Source organism: Puma concolor, chromosome C2 (genome assembly GCF_028749965.1).
Source record: "Puma concolor isolate L17-30 chromosome C2, mPumCon1.1.hap2, whole genome shotgun sequence".
NCBI classification, from domain to species: Eukaryota; Metazoa; Chordata; class Mammalia; order Carnivora; family Felidae; genus Puma; species Puma concolor.
The window spans coordinates 89,104,601-89,121,216 of record NC_141675.1 but is presented as its reverse complement, the minus strand read 5'-3'; the positions used below and the strand labels follow the sequence as shown (position 1 = coordinate 89,121,216).

The following is a 16,616-nucleotide window of genomic DNA, read 5'->3' as shown; positions in this document are numbered from 1 at the left end:
TTCCCACTTGTGTGAGCTTACATGAGCTTCCACAGATGCACTCTCTCTCAAAATAAATAAACAGCTTTTTTCAAAAAAGCACAGGCTTTTCTGAAACACTGATCTCGAGGAATATCTCTAACTTATTGTTAAGTGAGAAACACAAACCATGGAATAGAGTATAAACTCTGTCCCCATTTTTGTAAAAACAAGCAAGCACTTCAACAATCATGAATTCACATACATAAACACAGGGAAGGTGGCAGAAAAGGATGGTGGGTATTCACAATGGACACCTTAGGATGGGGAGGGAAATAAACTTTTTCTTTACATTATCGCTGATATGTTAACTAGTTACAATGAACATCATTTTGTAACTTTAAAAGAATCTTATAAAGGAAAAATAAAAACAAATATATTAAGATTTGCAGACTTTATGCAAATGCTACACTTAGGTACGGAGAGCACGGTGTGTCTAGGAAGCAAAGTTCCCCCCACACCTCTCTGCCCACTGAGCTTGACACCCCCACCCCAGAGGTATGGACAACACCACAGACCCCTCCCCAGAGAAGTCCAGCTACCCTCCCCTCCAACCATGAATACACCTCTTCACTGGAAAACATCCCTGTCGACTTGTTTAATGCATAAACACCCCCAGAGTTTATTATGTATATATTTTTAAAGTTTATTTATTTATTTTGAGAGAGAGAGAGAGAGAGAGCGCACAAGCGGGGAAAGGACAGAGAGAGGGAGAGAGAGAATCCCAGTGTGGGGCTTGAACTCACAAAACCGTGAGATCATGACCTGAGCAGAAATCAAGAGTCAGACACTTAACCAATTGAGCCTCTCAGGCACCCCTATTATAGTTTTTCAGTATTTTTATCACCTGTTAAAATGTTTATAATCACAGACATTCCTTTTCCCTTTTCTTTCTAACCTTCTGCTGCAGGGAGCTGGGGGCGTCACCCACCATTTCATAGAGAGGAAGTGACCTACTTTCAGGACAGAACACTTCCACTCCCAACGTGTTTATGTTACAACAACTGCACCTCACAATCATGGGCATTTTGTTTTTCATCTCTGGGTACCTACCTAACAGACCAGAGCTGCCCTCCACACCCCTCCTTTCTGACATGAAATCCTTGTTTAAAGTTCAAGCTGCTTGACTGCGTTAACTCCCACAACAAAACTCTAGCCCATATCAGGTCTATGAAAGCTTTCCAGTTCTCCATGGTTTTTGCACAGTCCAGCAAAGACCATGTAAAGCAGTAATTACAGACACAACCATGCAGGTGAAAGCCGTATATTTTGGTATCTAGGGTAAGCAACCTCAAAGAAGCCCTCAGACCCAAAAGTGAATGGGGCAGAGGGAGCCTGGATGACTCAGTCAATTAAGCATCTGACTTCAGCTCAGGTCATGTCTCACAGTTCGTGAGTTTGAGCCCCGTGTCGAGCTCTGTGTTGACAGCTCAGAGCCTGGAGCCTGCTTCAGATTCTGTCTCTGTCTCTCTCTTGCCCCTCTCCCATTCTCTCTCTCTCTCTCTCCCCCCGCCCCTCAAAAATAAATAAAACATTGAAAAATTTTTAAAAGTGAGTGGGGCATAGAGTGAGGAGGGGCTCCAGTTCACTGTTTCCTCCACTGGCCAAGGGGTCACCAACAACTCAGAGAGATGATGGGGAAGGATTTGGGAGGATGCAGGGCTATGAAAATATTTGCAAGCTTTAAAATGATTATTTTAAGTGTTTATAGTCTCTCTATTTTTTAAAGATTTTATTTTTAAGTAATCTGTACACCCAATATGAGGCTCAAACCCACAACCCTGAGATCAAGAGCTTGCATGCTCCCTGACTCAGCCAGCCAGGTACCCTTATATCGTCTAAATTTTTATGCCTGAAACAAGTGTTAGCAAACTTTAACATGCTGGCCAAATCCTGCTTGCTGCCTGTTTTGGTAAAAAAGTTTTATAGGAACACAGCTAAGCCCAGTTTTTCATATCGACTATGGCAGCTTTTGAACTACAACAGCAGAATTGAATAGTTGTGACAGAGATATATGACTCATAAAAACCAAGATATTTACTATCTGGACCGTTATAGTGGAAGTCTGCTGACCCCTGCTCTAGGGCAAGCAGGCAATCTGCTCAGCAGTCATTAAAAATAAATGAGTGTATTCATGCCCTGGAATGACGGGGTTACAGGTCAGTAAGACCCAGGAATAGGGACCCTCAGAAACCCCAATTACACCCTGAAAGAAGGGTCTCGAGTCAGTGACCTAACCTTCCACCTTAAGAAACTAGAAAAAGAAGAGCAAACTAAACCCAAAGGAAGCAAGAGGAAGGAAATACTAAAGACTGGAGTAGGAATAAATTGGAGAGCAGAAAAAAAAAAAAAAAAAAAGAAAAACCAACAAAACCAAAACTTTCTTTAACTAGACTGACTGAAGAAAAAAAAAGGGAGCAAGGTCTCAAATGATTAAAATCAGGAATGGAAGGGAAGCCATTACTACCAATCTTACAAGCACTAAAAAGATTATAAGGAATCTATGAATGATTTTACACCAATAAATTAAATAACAGAGATAAAATGGACAGATTCCTAGAAAGACACAAACTACCAAAACTGACTCAAGAAGAAATAGAAAATCAGATTATGCCTATATAAGTGGTTGAATTAGTTATCAAAACACTTCCTACAAAGAAAAGCCAGGGACCAGATGGTTTCACCACTAAGTTTTACCAAACATTTAAAGAAGGATTAACACTAATCCTTTAGAAACTCTTCTAAAAAATAGAAGAGGAGGGAACACCTCCCAACTCATTCTATCGGGCCAACTTTATCATGAGACCAAAACTAGACAAAGAGATCACAAGAACACTACAGACCAATATCCCTCATGAATACATACCCCAAATCCTCAACAAAATCCTAGCGGAGTGAATCCAATAGCATATAAAAAGGGTTATGCAGCACCCACACCCTGATCAGAGAAGCCAGCCCAGGTCAGCAGCAGGCAAAGGAGAGGCGTACTGAAGACGCCGGCCAGAGGGGCTCTGGTGTTTCTCACCGAGACCCGAACAGAGAGCAAGCTAAGCGAGCGAGGGTGTAGATGGGGTGGCTGTTCGGCAGCAGCTGCCAGTGTGCAGAAAACACTTTTTCTGTGAACACCCTTCCTCTGAAGCAACCCACACACAGGAGACACGACATCCCAGCTTCCCCTCTACAGGGGCCCTTCGCTGGCCCCCGGTTTGGCGCTGGTCCCTGTCGTGGTATTTGCTGCTGCAGGTAAGCTTGCTTACCCAGAGAGCAGGGCTGCAACCTGGCTAGGAGACAGCGCAGAAGTAAAACATCGACAGACAAATCCCCAGGGTAATAAAGTAAACTAACCATTTATTTCTCACTCCCAAGCTACAGAGCTTAAAGATCTTTCTCCAGTAAAGGCAAGTGGCTTTAAGAGTGCAGTGACAATCTCTCTGCCTTTCATGCATGTCACACACACACACACACACACACACACACACACACACACACACCCTTTGCGCTGTTGGAGAATCAGATGTAGTTATACTAAAATAACCCTGCTGAAAAAGAAAAGAACAAACGTATCCTTTCTTTGAGGAGACTCTTGTACCCTTAGACAAATTCTTTTCTTGAAACTGTGTTTTCAACCACCCACCACCCTTTGCACCATCATAAAAGCCTTTCTCAAGCCAAGAAGTGCTTACAAAGAGCTGCTTCTTAATGTCTGTCTTTGTTTCGTCCTCATTAGGTCACCATCCCTGTGTTTTAGCTAAGTAAGTCCCAGTGCTTCTCCCTGCTCACTAGTTTTCTGAGAGCCTGTGTCCACCCTGCTGCACCGCCCCCTCCTTCTCAGACAGGGCATCCACACACGGCTCTGGCCTCCTCGGCAAGGCCTTCAAGCTGTCAATGAGCCTGGAGCTCCAGCTCATTTGAGAAGTGCCCGCGTCCAGGAAAGTCTTTTGGCACAGGTAAAATGTCCCTTCTTCAGCACTAAAGTGCCCCAGGGACAGGGCCACCCAGCTGCCACCTGGGCTTGGGCCACTGTCATGCACTCCCCTCCCTACAATGGGCATCAAGAATAGTTCCAGCCAAGCCCTGCATTCCTGGGCAGATCAGGATGCCACAAGGCACCAGAGGTAGAAAGGAAGGAGCCCTGGACTCTGGGTCAGGGTCCTGGACAGTGGGCTAAGCTATGCCTCTGAGCTCCCTCTCAGAGCCCCAGTCTGCCCATCTATAAAATGGGCCCAATTACCCCAACTTGCCTCTCCTCAGATCAAATGGGAACGTGGATGAGAAGATGGTGGCAAACAGCCAAGTGAGGGAACAGATCCCATATGCTGATGGCCTCAGGGCAAAAACTCCCCTCCCCCAGCCCCCAGGCTCACCTGTCCAAACACGTACAGTAGCCCAATCGTGCCACCGGTCTGCCCACCAAGGACCGAGGAGATCATCGAGTAGACACCACCGCTGCCAACACCACAGTGCTCCCCAACACCGATGCCAGACAGCACGGTGATGAGGGCCACCAGGATGACGAAGGACACCAGAAACATGCCCATGAGCACTCCTGTATTTCCCTGCAGCAGAACAGCAAGAAGCAAGGTCAGGGGTTAGGACAGGGAGGCCCTGCCAGTCAGGCCCCTCCCAGGAGCACTAACCACCTCCCCCGACACCTCCAGAGCTGCAACAGGGGTCGTGGAGGAAGAGCTGGGTATCTGAAAAAGGACAGAGGCAGCCCACAAGCGTAGGGCCTGGAAGAAATTCCAGATGAAGGGAAACATCTTTGCTTCAAACTCTTCACTGACTTCCCACTGCCAATAGGGTAAAGTCAAAGCAACTGGATACCCTCATGAGGCCCCTCCCCATCCATCCCCTCCCCGCCCTCCAGTCTGTCCCATCCCTGTACCCTAGCAGGAAGTCACATGCTCTTCCCCACCACCCTCCTGGGCATGCCTTTCCTGCTCACTCCATCTCATCCTTTTAGGTTAGGGGCCACCTCCTCTGGAAAACTGTCCCTGGAACCCTCCTCTGGTTTGTACGGTGCCCGGGCTTAGTACTTTCCACAGTACTTGTCAAGTACTGCTTCCAAGCCCATCTTTACCTCCGGGCTGTGAGTGCCAAGAGAGCAGGATGATGTTTTATCCAGTTATGCTTTATTCAGACAGTTTCTTATTTTGCTGATTTTATATTTTTAATGAAATTATAGAATTACTCTTTTCTTCCTTTGTTTGTGTTTTCAAATTGTTTGCATGTGATAATAAAATATCTTGCACCAATCTTTAAGTTTTCAGGCCAAAACTGCCACTTTAACATCTTCAAAATTATAAGTGTGCTATCAAATTATTCTTTAGAGTTCACATGGTCTATTTGAGACTCTGAGCATGACCTCTGCTCACTCCAGCTTTATGCCACCTCCTAGAAGCTCTATCTTTTCTTTGCCATTTCACATTTGCCTTTTTTCCCCATGATCAAATATGATGTTTCAGGTAAAACGAATGTCAAAGCTGAAAAACAAGAGATCATTTCGGGGCAAAAGGATGCATTTGTGTGGCAGGCAGCTTCAAAGGCAGCCCCCCCATGACCCCCAGCCCCTGGCACACATGCCCCGTGTAATCTCCTCCCCTTGAGTTGGGGTTGGACCTGGTGACTCACTTCGAATGAACAGAACTCTGCAGGAGATCACTTCTGAGATGAGGATAGAAAAAGACCGTGGCTTTCATCTTGGGTGCGCTCTCTCTCTCTCTCTCTCTCTCTCTCTCTCTCTCTCTCTCCCTTAGACTGCTGGTCCCCGGGTAAGTGAGCTGCATGTAAGGAGGCAGCCCTAGGAAGAGGCCCACATAACAAGGCCAGCCAACAACTGCGCAAGTGATCTTGGAAACAGCTCCTCCTCTGGTACAGCCTTCAGGTGGGAATGCAGTCCTGACTGAGAGCCTGCCTGTGACCCTGGGAGAGACTCTGAGCCAGCTAGGCTGCACTTGGATACCTGGACCACAGAAACTAGAAGATAATACATAAGATAATACACGTATTTGCCTCATGCGGCTAGGTACTGGACTAATTTGTTAAACAGCAAGAGAAAATGAATACAACTTGTACCTTCACTTTGCAGAGGGAACTGACACCTCTGGATAGTCATTTCTCCAAAAAATAACCCAGTGGGAGGGTTCAGAAGAAGCCCTTACAGACTTAAGAAACAAAATAGAGGGGCGCCTGGGTGGCTCAGTCCGTTAAGCATCCAACTCTTGATCTCAGCTCAGGTCATGATCTCATAGTTCATGGGTTTGAGCACTGCATTGGGCTCTGCTCTGACAGTGTGGAGCTTGCTTGGGATTCTCTCTCCCTCTCTCTCTGCCCCTCCGCTGCTCTCTCTTTCCCAAAAAAAAAAAAAAAAAAAAGAATCAAAATAAAGAGAGCTGGGGTGCACCTAGCTGGCTGGCTCAGTCAGCAGAGCATGTGAATCTTGATCTTGGGGTTGTAAGTTTGAGCCCCATGATGAGCATAGAGCCTACTTAAAAAAATAGAGAAAGCTTACCTCTTTCTCCTTTCTACAATTCCATAACTACCTTGTGTGAAGCAGAGCCCAGGGACCCAGCTGTCACTGGCTACACCTTCCTCTGCCACACAGCAGTCAGACTGATGGGCCTCCCTTGGACACAGGCTGGAGAGGTGCTGGGCAGTGAGGTGGCCCTTAGGAAGAGGTTAAAAACAGAGGTGGATCCCAGAAGCCTAAATCTGCCTGCACAACAAGGAGTCTGAGATGAAGGCTTTGTGTTTTTGTAAGCAGAAGGCCCTGTAAGTCTGGGAAGGGTGTAGGAGGCATAAATTCTTATAGCTACACTAGGGAGTTTGGCTGACCCTACTCTAAGCTTTCACATGTTAATTAAAAAAAAAAAAAAAAAAAAAAAAAGTCACCCACCCCTGGGTGGGTCTGATTTTAAAAAAAATTTTTTGAACATTTATTTATTTTCAAGAGACAGAGACAGAGTGTGAGTGGGGGAGGGGCAGAGAGAGAGGGAGACCCAGAATCTGAAGTAGGCTCCAGACTGCAAAGCCCGAAGCAGGGCTCGAACCCACTAAACGTGAGATCATGACCCAAGCTGAAGTCGGACGCTTAACCAAGTGAGCCACCCAAGCGTAACCCAGGCCATGATTAAGGCTGAACCCCGAGCTAATGACCTAGGTAAAAGAGCTCAGGAAAGTCTGGCCTCACCTAGGCCTCCTGAGGGGCTAAGAACCCCATACACCTTGTCACAGCTCAGCTTTCCTCCCCCAGAATTTGCCCATGCAATGGTTAATTTTCTGTGTTAACTTGGATAGAATATGGTGACCATATATTTAGTCAAACAGTATCTAGATGTTGCTGTAAATGTAGTTTTTTTGTTTGTTTTTGTTTTAGCTGTGCTTAACATTTACAGTCAGTAGACTTTAAGTAAAAGAGATTACTGTCTAGGGGCACCTGGGTGGCTCAGTCAGTTAAGTGTCCAACTTCAGCTCAGGTTAGTGGGTTCAAGCCCCACGTCGGGCTCTGTGCTGACAACTCAGAGCCTGGAGCCTGCTTCGGATTCTGTGTCTCCCTCTCTCTCTCTCTCTGCCCCTCTACCACTGACACTCTGTCTCTCTCTGTCTCTTGAAAATAAATAAATGTTAAAAAACAAAATTTTTTGTTAAAAAGAGATTACCGTCTATACTGCCAAAGGGCCTCATCCAATCTGTTGGAAGGCCTTAACAGCAAAGACTGAGGTTTCCCAAAGAAGAAAGAATTCTGTAGCCAGACTGCAACACAGAAATTCCGCCTGTGCTCCCAGTCTTTGGATTCAAGCCTGCAACATCAATTCTTACCTGAGTCTCACTTGGACTCACCAGACCCCCCCAGTCATATATATAGGACATCCTATATATCTCTTATAGATATATAGCTCCTATTGGTTCTGCCTGTGTTCCCCTGAAGAACCCTGACTAGTATATTCCACACCTTGAATGACCCCCTCTCTCTTTCATCTGTGCAACCCAGCTCACCTCTCAAAGCCTGGCTGAACCACACCTCTTCCAGGAAGCTTTCCTGGACACTTAGCCACCATATGTTCATAGCCTATTCCACTCCTGAGGTATTTAATACTGCTTTGAGAAACCACTTGGATTCCTGATGTGAAATCTACCCAGGACTGTTAGCTCACCAGAGGGAAGAACAGGGCCTTCTGTTTCATAATCCCATTGGTACCTTGTAGTGCCTGGAACACATTAGGTGCTCATCAATGACTCCTGACTGGCTAGCCTTTTGTTTCGAGCAGCCTGTTTAGTTTACTGGTGTCCCAGGAAGAAGGTGCCATGTAAGGGGTTCAGAACCCCTGCTCAGGACACACATCTGCTTGGAAGCTCCCAGGATGCCTTCAGAAAAGACACAAAGAAGAGGCCTTTGGTTTCTCCATGGAGGAAGCAAACGTACCCCCATGATCTCATGCACCTGTGATCAAGCACTGCCATGTGCAGCCTCTCACACAGGATCTGTGTGTGGTGGGACAAGGCAACCAGTGCCACCAGGAGGGCACCAGACAAGTTGAAAAATACCAGGAAAGCAGGAGAGGGTCACAAACCGGAGGCAAAACTGCCATCTGTCTGCTCTCTCTGATCCACCTCTAGTCCCATCCATGATGTGCCCTGACTCACATTGCTCATATTTCTGTGCTCATATAACTTAAATCCATGGCGAGGCTCCCATTGGAGGCTTTGTCTGAGGCCTAGGTTCTCAGGATTCTCATTTAAATAGCAATGCTAGCTATATGTACTTGCTTCTTGTTTCATGTTTCTGGAGCATCCGTGCTTCAGGAATCTGTTGCCTGCCCTGTGGAATGCCCAAGAGTGCAGACCTTTCCGTGTCACAAACTCACAAGAAACTCCAGGGCCACCAGCTCATCACTCACCACTAACCAGCCAGTCCTCAGGAAAAGGACAACCCCAAAAATGTTGATCATGCAGGATGTGAACACACCATCCCAGGTCCCAAACAGCACTGGCTCCCACACAAACAGCTGGCTCTTCCACCAGGGCTGGGGCTGGGCCAGCGCCCCCTGAAAACAGAGCACACAGAATTCAGCATGCAGCGCTTCAGAGGGCCAGCAAGGGGAAGGGAAGGGAAGTAGAACAGGAGGTGGGTAGGAGAACTCCGCTCTGACATACATCCACCCTACTATGCCAGGGCAGGTGTGAATGTGCGCACAGTCTTGAAGATTGTTTCTGCAAAAGCGTCGCTGTTCTCTCCCGACAGTGATCCCTGTACCCACACAGGCACAGACTGGTTGCCCAGCAGGTCGGTTCCCTTCTGGCCACTCAGTAGACCACTCCCAGCACAGCTGCAGGTAGGCGTGGCCATGTGACTGAGTTCTGGCCTCTGGAAAATAAGTAGAAGTGTTGTGTGTCACTTCTCGGTGAGTGTGGGATTCTAACTTCCGGCTTTCTGGATAAGGCCACCTTCCCTCCCAGTATCCCCGTCCCACCGGGATAGCAGCTTCCAGCAGTTACTAATCTTCATGTAGACTTCCTTTATGCTTTTTGAGCCTCCGTCCCTAATACTGCTGTAATGAAATCTGCATATTAAATTACTTCTGTTTAAAATGCCTGGGGCACCTGGGTGGCTCAGTCACTTAAGCGTCCAACTTTGGCTCAGGTCATGATCTCCCAGTTTGTGGGTTCAAACCCCATATCAGGCTCTGTGCTGACAGCTCAGAGCCTGGAGCCTGCTTCGGATTCTGTGTCTCCCTCTCTCTGCCCCTCCCCTGCTCATACTTGCTCTCTCCCTCTCTCTCAAATAATTAAACATGTTTAAAGTTTTTTTTTTAATGCCTGGAGCGGTCTCTGTTCTCTTGCCTGAACACCGGTGTTACGGTGATCTCTAAGCTCCATTCCATCCCACACCCCAGGATTCTAAGGCATCCTTTGGCAGCTGTTTAGAACCAGAGGCTTATTTATAAGCAGTTAAACAGATGCCTACCTTATTTTTCTAATTCAAAAATAACAAAGGCACTTTAACAAAACATTCAAATGGAAACTCTTTACTAAAAAGACTAAACCTTGTGGAAATACTAAAATGACTTGCAGAAAACTAGTAGCAGCTCATGTTGTGAGCTGCTCTTGCACAGGATAGTAGTCTAACTTCACACGTCACTAGTCTTCCAGTACCTCAAACTACCATAGCAGTGATCAGGGGTTCTCACCTTACAGGGACTAGGAAGCCCCAACTATGGACCGGTGTGGACAAGCAGTCTACCTGGAGCATGTATGTGATCTATAAGCACAGTGAGAAGGCAGAAAAGTTAAGACTACAGGAAATAAAATCTAAGGTCAGAGCTTCTGAATGGCTCAGAGCAAAGGATGTGCCCGTGATCGAGGACCCAAAGCTGAGGCCAACCGGCCTCGGTCAAAACAAAAGGAGAGGAGCCCAGCTCCTCTTCTCCTCTTGTAACATGCACCCACAGACCTAGAAAGGTCCTAAAAAAACCATCAGGGCAGTCAGTTAAGCCTTAAGCACCCCATGGGATGGCATAACCCGCCAGTCCCTGACTCCAGTCAGAGCTCCTTTCATCTGTGTAGATTTCTGTTCATCTGTCTTTCACAAGCCTACATTTTCCTACCAAGGCCTGCTATAGGTCTGTTATTTATTAGAAACAGCAGTAACAATAGCAGCTCTCAGCAACGAAGAGCAATAATTCAGAGAGTGGCTTTCACCTTCCAAATCAATCTTCTCCTTTGATCCTCACAATGCCCCTGGGAGGCAGGCAGGGAGAGGGCCCCTGTTAGAGCAGAGGAAGGAGGCTGGGAGGAGAGACAGGATGGCCCCAAGTCCACGCCAGACTATAAAATCTGTACTTGGCCCTGCACCTCCGGTTATTTGCCCTTTGCTTTCCTAACAGCCAATTCTGTAGGTTCCCATTTGTAACATCCTGAACTTTGCTAAATTATGAAGACGTCTGTCTTACCCATGGATCTCCCATCATGAATTTAGAAATTTTATTCCTCTTCCATCCCAGCCTTCGCATGTCCACTCTGAAGGCTGCTTTATGTGTTTACCTAATGGCTTATGAGAAGCTTTCACTCCCTGGATCTCGTTGGGCTAAATCAGCCTTAAAGAGGCTTTCCAAAGGAGGCAGAAACTTAAGGAGACTCCGTACCCTGAGAATAAAAGTATAAATGGTTTAAAATGAGCTTGGGGACCAGGTCATGACAGCTTATCTCAGGATGCTGAGGGGGATGTGCTTATTTTATTCTTCTTCTTCTTTTTTTTTTTTTAACCAAGTGACAAAAGAATATAACTAAGTCTTCCCAGCACCTGCATTTGCTCATCAGAGGCCAGTAGGAAGAGCCTGCGTTTAACTCCAAAGCTGCAACCCTGATGTTCTTGAGAGAGAGAGACCAGCATAAGCTCAGGGAGAGAGAGAAGAAGATACAGAAGCACAGGAAAAAGGGAAAGAGGATGAGACAGAGAACCCTAGAATAAAATGCTAAGTAAGTATTTTAGAGACCACAACAGCATTTCCCAGCCCCCCACCCCCTGCACTGACACGCTGTCTCTAGGCATCAGCATAGAAGCACCACTGGGTGCCCATTCCTCACACCTCTCCCTTCTCCACCATGTCCTGCAGCTGCACCACTTCCAGGATGCCCCCAGCCTCTGCCACTGCCCCACAGCTGACTTTTTAGGAGTCTGCCAGCTAGACGACTCAAACCAGTGACCTTGCAGAGTGACCAGTCAGATGGCCCACGGCTGGTATGACTCTGACACCAATTCTGATGTGTGGGTTTTCCCCCCATACCAAGCATTTCTCCAGCACCAGCTGGGTGTCCTATAATCCAATTTAATTATGATATTTTTTATCTGGAAATAGTCATAAGACTGGTCAACCCCCCACTTCAGATGCTGGTCATAAGTGTAAATTGTCACCTGTGCTTCTGAAAGACTGGCTCTAAATCAGAGGTTCTCATGACACTCGCCTTGAGTTCCATTAGTTTGCTAGAACATCTCAAGGAATTCAGAGAAACACTTCACTTACTAGATTACCGCTGTTATAAAAGCATATAACCCCGGAACAGCCCATGGGAGATGCCCATGGGGGAGAAGTGTGTAGCTTCCATGCTCTCTCCAGGCACACGACGCTCCCCAAATGTCTATGTGTCTACCAGCCTGGAAGCTCTTCAAACCTCGTTCTTTGGGGGTTTTATGGATGCTTCACACATAGGCATAGTTGATTCAATCACCAGCCATTGGGATTTGACTCACACTCTCCAGCCCCCACCTCTCTCCCTGAAAGTTCCAACCCTCTAATCATGGTTGGTGCCCCAGCCAACCAGCCCCCATCCTTAGGTGCTTTCCAAAAGTCACTTTATTAACATAAACCCAGTTGTGGTTGAAAAGGGATGGTTATGAATATCCAGATACCCTTATCACTCTTATCACTTAGCAAATTCCAAGGGTTTTAGGAGCTCTGTGCCAGGGTTGGGGATAAAAACCAAACATTTATTTCTTATTATAAATCACAATATCATGACTGGCTACTCCACAACCTTACTCTCTCTCAGCCCTGCCAGCTTCTTCCAATTCCCCTTCACTCCTGCTCAGGCCAAGGGCAGAGCCATGGATCTGCACCCAAGCAGACATCCAACAGGAGAAGGGAATATCAGCTTCTCCCCCACACTCTGGAACCTCACACCCAACTCCCTCCTTTATGGGAGGGTAAGGAATCCCCTCATATTTCAGATAGGCCCTGCCATGAAGGCTATGGCTCACAGACTCTCCCTCTGCGCCTCTACCCAGTCATTACTATCACTGGGGGCAGGAGGAGGGAGAACAGCTGGGGTGATGGCAGGAGACAGTTGGACCAGTTCTGAGCTACCTTTTTCAAAAACATCCAGGGGCACCTGGGTGGCTAAGCATCCAGCTTTGGCTCAGGTCACATTCTCGCGGTTTGTGGGTTTGAGCCCTGCATCGGGCTTTGTGCTGACAGCTCAGAGCCTGGAGCCTGCTTCAGATTCAGTGTCTCCCTCTCTCTCTGCCCCTGCCCCACTCACACTCTGTCTCTCTTTCTCAAAAATAAACATTTAAAAATATAAAATAAAATAAATTTTTAAAAATCCAGAAAAGTAGTTTTATTATTCACCCTCTGAGCTACTATGCCAGAGCAAGTTGGGTGGTACAGTGGGGAACAACAACAGCGGGGGCTTCTGCGGTGGCCCTGGGCTAAGCGCCATGCTCACACCGGACACAAGGCTGTCTACCAGAGCGGTGAGATGAATGACTTGGAGAAATTTGTCATTTTATCTGGAACCATTTGCAGGGAGGTCCTGCTGCCATGTCATGGACCAAGTCTTGTCTTTCATGTCCAATTTGTCTAAGATGCTGTAGGGATCCACATGGGTGGCCCCAACGGCTGTGTGCCAAAAAATTAGCCAAGAGTTCCCAGATGTCACTAACAGTTAGATAGCTAAAGGAAAGGTCATGTTGTTTGCAGAAGCCAGCTGGGCCCCTGTGGAAGGCTGTGAGGTGTTGCCAAGGTCCAGATGAACACCTGTAGGGTGTCAGATGCCACAGGCCTCATCCTCAGAGTGAGGGCAGACAGAAACCCATGCATCTCAGAACTTACTGTAGGCTCAGCTTAGGATGGGGCAGTTTGCTAACTAACTAACTTTCAATAAGTTTGACCTCAGATTTGTCAGCAATTCCATTTGGAATCACTTTTTTAGAACCAAAGAATCAAAATTTCCAAGTGTAAGCATTTGGTTTGTGAGGGCCTTCTGAGACTTTCAGCTTCCTTCCAGACTTGGAGGATGCAAGGAATGCCCAGTCTCAACCCTGTCTCAAGGGGTCTTGCCCACCCCACTTTCATTTTGGTTTTGGTAGAGGCAGGAGTGACGTTGACCACCGTCTGGGTAAGGCTAGAAAGCTTCAGGCTGTTCCTGGTGTCTCCATTCAGTTGGCAAAATGAGACAACCCCATAGGACACCACGCGGTCAGTCTCAGTTTGCAAGACCCTGTGGGGTAGAGGGTTACGAGGAGTGAGTTCTAAGTGGGAGGGCAGTGGGTGCAGGGTGGGTGAAATGAGCAAGCAGGTGGGCCTCTATGGTCCCCATCCCTGAACCACTCTTTCAGATGCTGAGGATTCACTTAGTTTGAAAACCCCTTCCAGGGGACATAGGTGCTAAGGAAGGGAAACAGAAACTTGCTCCTCACACAGTCCTCTTTCATGGAGGAAAGAGAAAAGGATAGTCTCTAGACCCTCCAGAGTCACACTAGAGAATCATGAGCAGGTTTAGAAAAAAAGTATTCTCCTCTACAAACTGAAGTTCAATAGAAGAACAGATTTGTTCTCTCTGTAGACTGGCTTTTTTTTTTCACTTGCAAGACTGGCACAGGCAGGTCCATGATCGGGGGGAAATAGATTTCCTTACGGAGCTGAGCTGGGAGGCAGACTGAAAAGCAATCCTGTCTTCTAGCAATCTGGGCAGAGCTGCAATCCGCCCACACTGCAGATCCCTGAGGATGGGCTAGCTAGGTATCTGGCTTCCTGGAAGAGACTTGGGAAGGGCTCATTGTATTCATCAGGCTGGGGCTCTGGCACCATGTGCCCAGTGGAGAAGGTGTGAGATTAGCCAGGCTCCGGCAAGCTGGGCCTGGTTAGGGAGGGGAAATGTCACAGCTCACCAGACTGAATGGAGGGGCTCCCTGCCCAGGACACTGGATACCAATCCACAGCCAGGACCAGGCCCATTCAAGCTGCAGTTGGTGGTACCATATGCAAAAGATACTCTGTCTATGGCTTTGTCTACTGAGAAAAGAAATGCCACTGATTTGGAGGCAGGTCACTATCACTCCTCAGAATCACATCTTCACTCTGGCTCAAGGGGTTCAATCCCTGGGGGCTACTGACATCACTCAGAGCTGTAGAGAAGTGTTCAACCACTATGCTGCCAATGTCCCCCTGGAAACAGATGAAAAGAACACACTGGGAATTCCACTCAGTCTTTACAGGTCTCTACAGGAAGACAACAGTCTTCCCCATTTCTTCCCACTGTGAGTGACACAGGTGACAGCCTAAATCCCAACCATCATCTGAGACAGCCAGATGCTATGACCAGGCTGGGCCAAGGTGCATCATGACAGCCAGGGCTGCCTGGCTCACTTTTGAGCAGCTCCAGTTCTAAGCTATCTCGGGGAACTATCCAGGGGAGAGGTCTGGTCCCAGCTATTGATAACTCTCCTAGAACCTCATCGTCCTCAGATCTGGGCCCCAGGCATCAATTCCAGAATAATATAAGTCTCATTCCACATTCCATGACATAACAGGCTGTGAGGAAGGGAAGTGGCAGTATCTGATATGGAGCCTACTGGGAAGCAGAGGTGGACACTAAGAAATAAGACAAAAAAGAGTGAGAAACAAAACCCCTCAGAACGGGCACCATAAGCATGCTTAAGGGGCACCTGGGTGGCTCAGTTGGTTAAGCGTCCAACTCATGACTTTGGCTCACGTCATGATCTCACAGTTTGTGAATGCAAACCCCATGTCGGGCTGTGCACTGACAGCAGGGAGCCTGCTTGGGATTCTCTCCCTCTCCTCTCTCCCTGCCCATCCCTCAATGTCTCTCTCTCTAAAAAATAAATAAACTTAAAAAAAAAGACACCCAAGCTCAAAGATGAGTTTCTCTCTGTCTTGAGGACCCTCAGCCTGCTAGAACAAGTTTGGCAGATTCCAGGGGGCACATCTACCTTCATGCTTGTTGCAAGGGTTTTCCTTCCCCAGCTCCCAGGACTAGAGAGAAGCCAGGGTTTGTCCTCAGAACCCAGGGGCCTGCACCCCACACTGGAAACACCATGCCTGTGTGCTGGGTACTGTAGTTCAGAGATAGAAGTTTTCTCCTGTGACTAGAGAATCTCTACACTTGAGCAGGGTATCTAGAAAGGCAGGAAAATTGTACATGAAATGTGCCCAGAGAAGGAAACACTCAGCTTCCTGCACCCAGTAAACTGAGAGGAGTGAGAGAGAAAAGTTCTGTGGTAGGCAATGATATGTGCTCACGCCCAGGAGCCTTTTGCAGCCACCGCCAGCAGACCACCTGCCAGGCCTTAAGGAACACACATGACATGTGAGATGGTACCTTTTCTCTCTAATGGCAGCTGGAGGAAAAGAAACCAGGTGAGAAACTACTTCTGCCCACTCAGGTCAGGAGAGGGTCAGAGCAAGACACAGCCTGTCCCTTCCCCACAGAGACTGATTGTGCCTGGAATATACACACATGAGCCAGAAGTTTGCTTTCAGAAAGCTAATTATTTATTAATTACACATCAGAGAATATGCCAAGCTGCTGAAATGTGAAGACGCAGTCCCCCTCCTATGGCTCGGAACAGGCACCGCCACGTGCAGGAGCTGGGCAGGGGCTCCAGGGGCCGGGGCCCACCTGTGGTACCTGTTTGAGATGCAGACAGCCACATACTTGCTTTGTAGGGGTTCTGTGCAGTTCAGATGTGATGATAATTGTGACAGCTTTTGCAAGCATGAGGCACGACAGACAATTTTAAATGTGGGTGAAGGTCACCTCAGGGAAGTCAGGAAGAAGAGTTAGAAAAGAGGTCTTACTGA

General features: G+C 47.5%; 1 protein-coding gene and 1 pseudogene across 5 annotated transcripts in view; both read right to left on the bottom strand.

Moving 5' to 3' along the window:
• Positions 1 to 16,616, bottom strand: part of SLC12A8 (solute carrier family 12 member 8) — a 141,290-nt gene that overhangs the window by 107,998 nt on the left and 16,676 nt on the right. For all 5 annotated transcript variants that reach the window (XM_086675176.1, XM_086675177.1, XM_086675173.1 and 2 more), the window contains exons 3-4: positions 8,916 to 9,062; positions 4,383 to 4,574 (exon numbers count right to left, since the gene is read on the bottom strand). In XM_086675176.1, coding sequence (XP_086531302.1) covers positions 4,383 to 4,574; positions 8,916 to 9,062 — 339 coding nt within the window. The remainder of the gene's footprint in view (positions 1 to 4,382; positions 4,575 to 8,915; positions 9,063 to 16,616) is intronic.
• Positions 14,327 to 15,041, bottom strand: LOC112849890 (transcription cofactor vestigial-like protein 1 pseudogene; annotated as a pseudogene).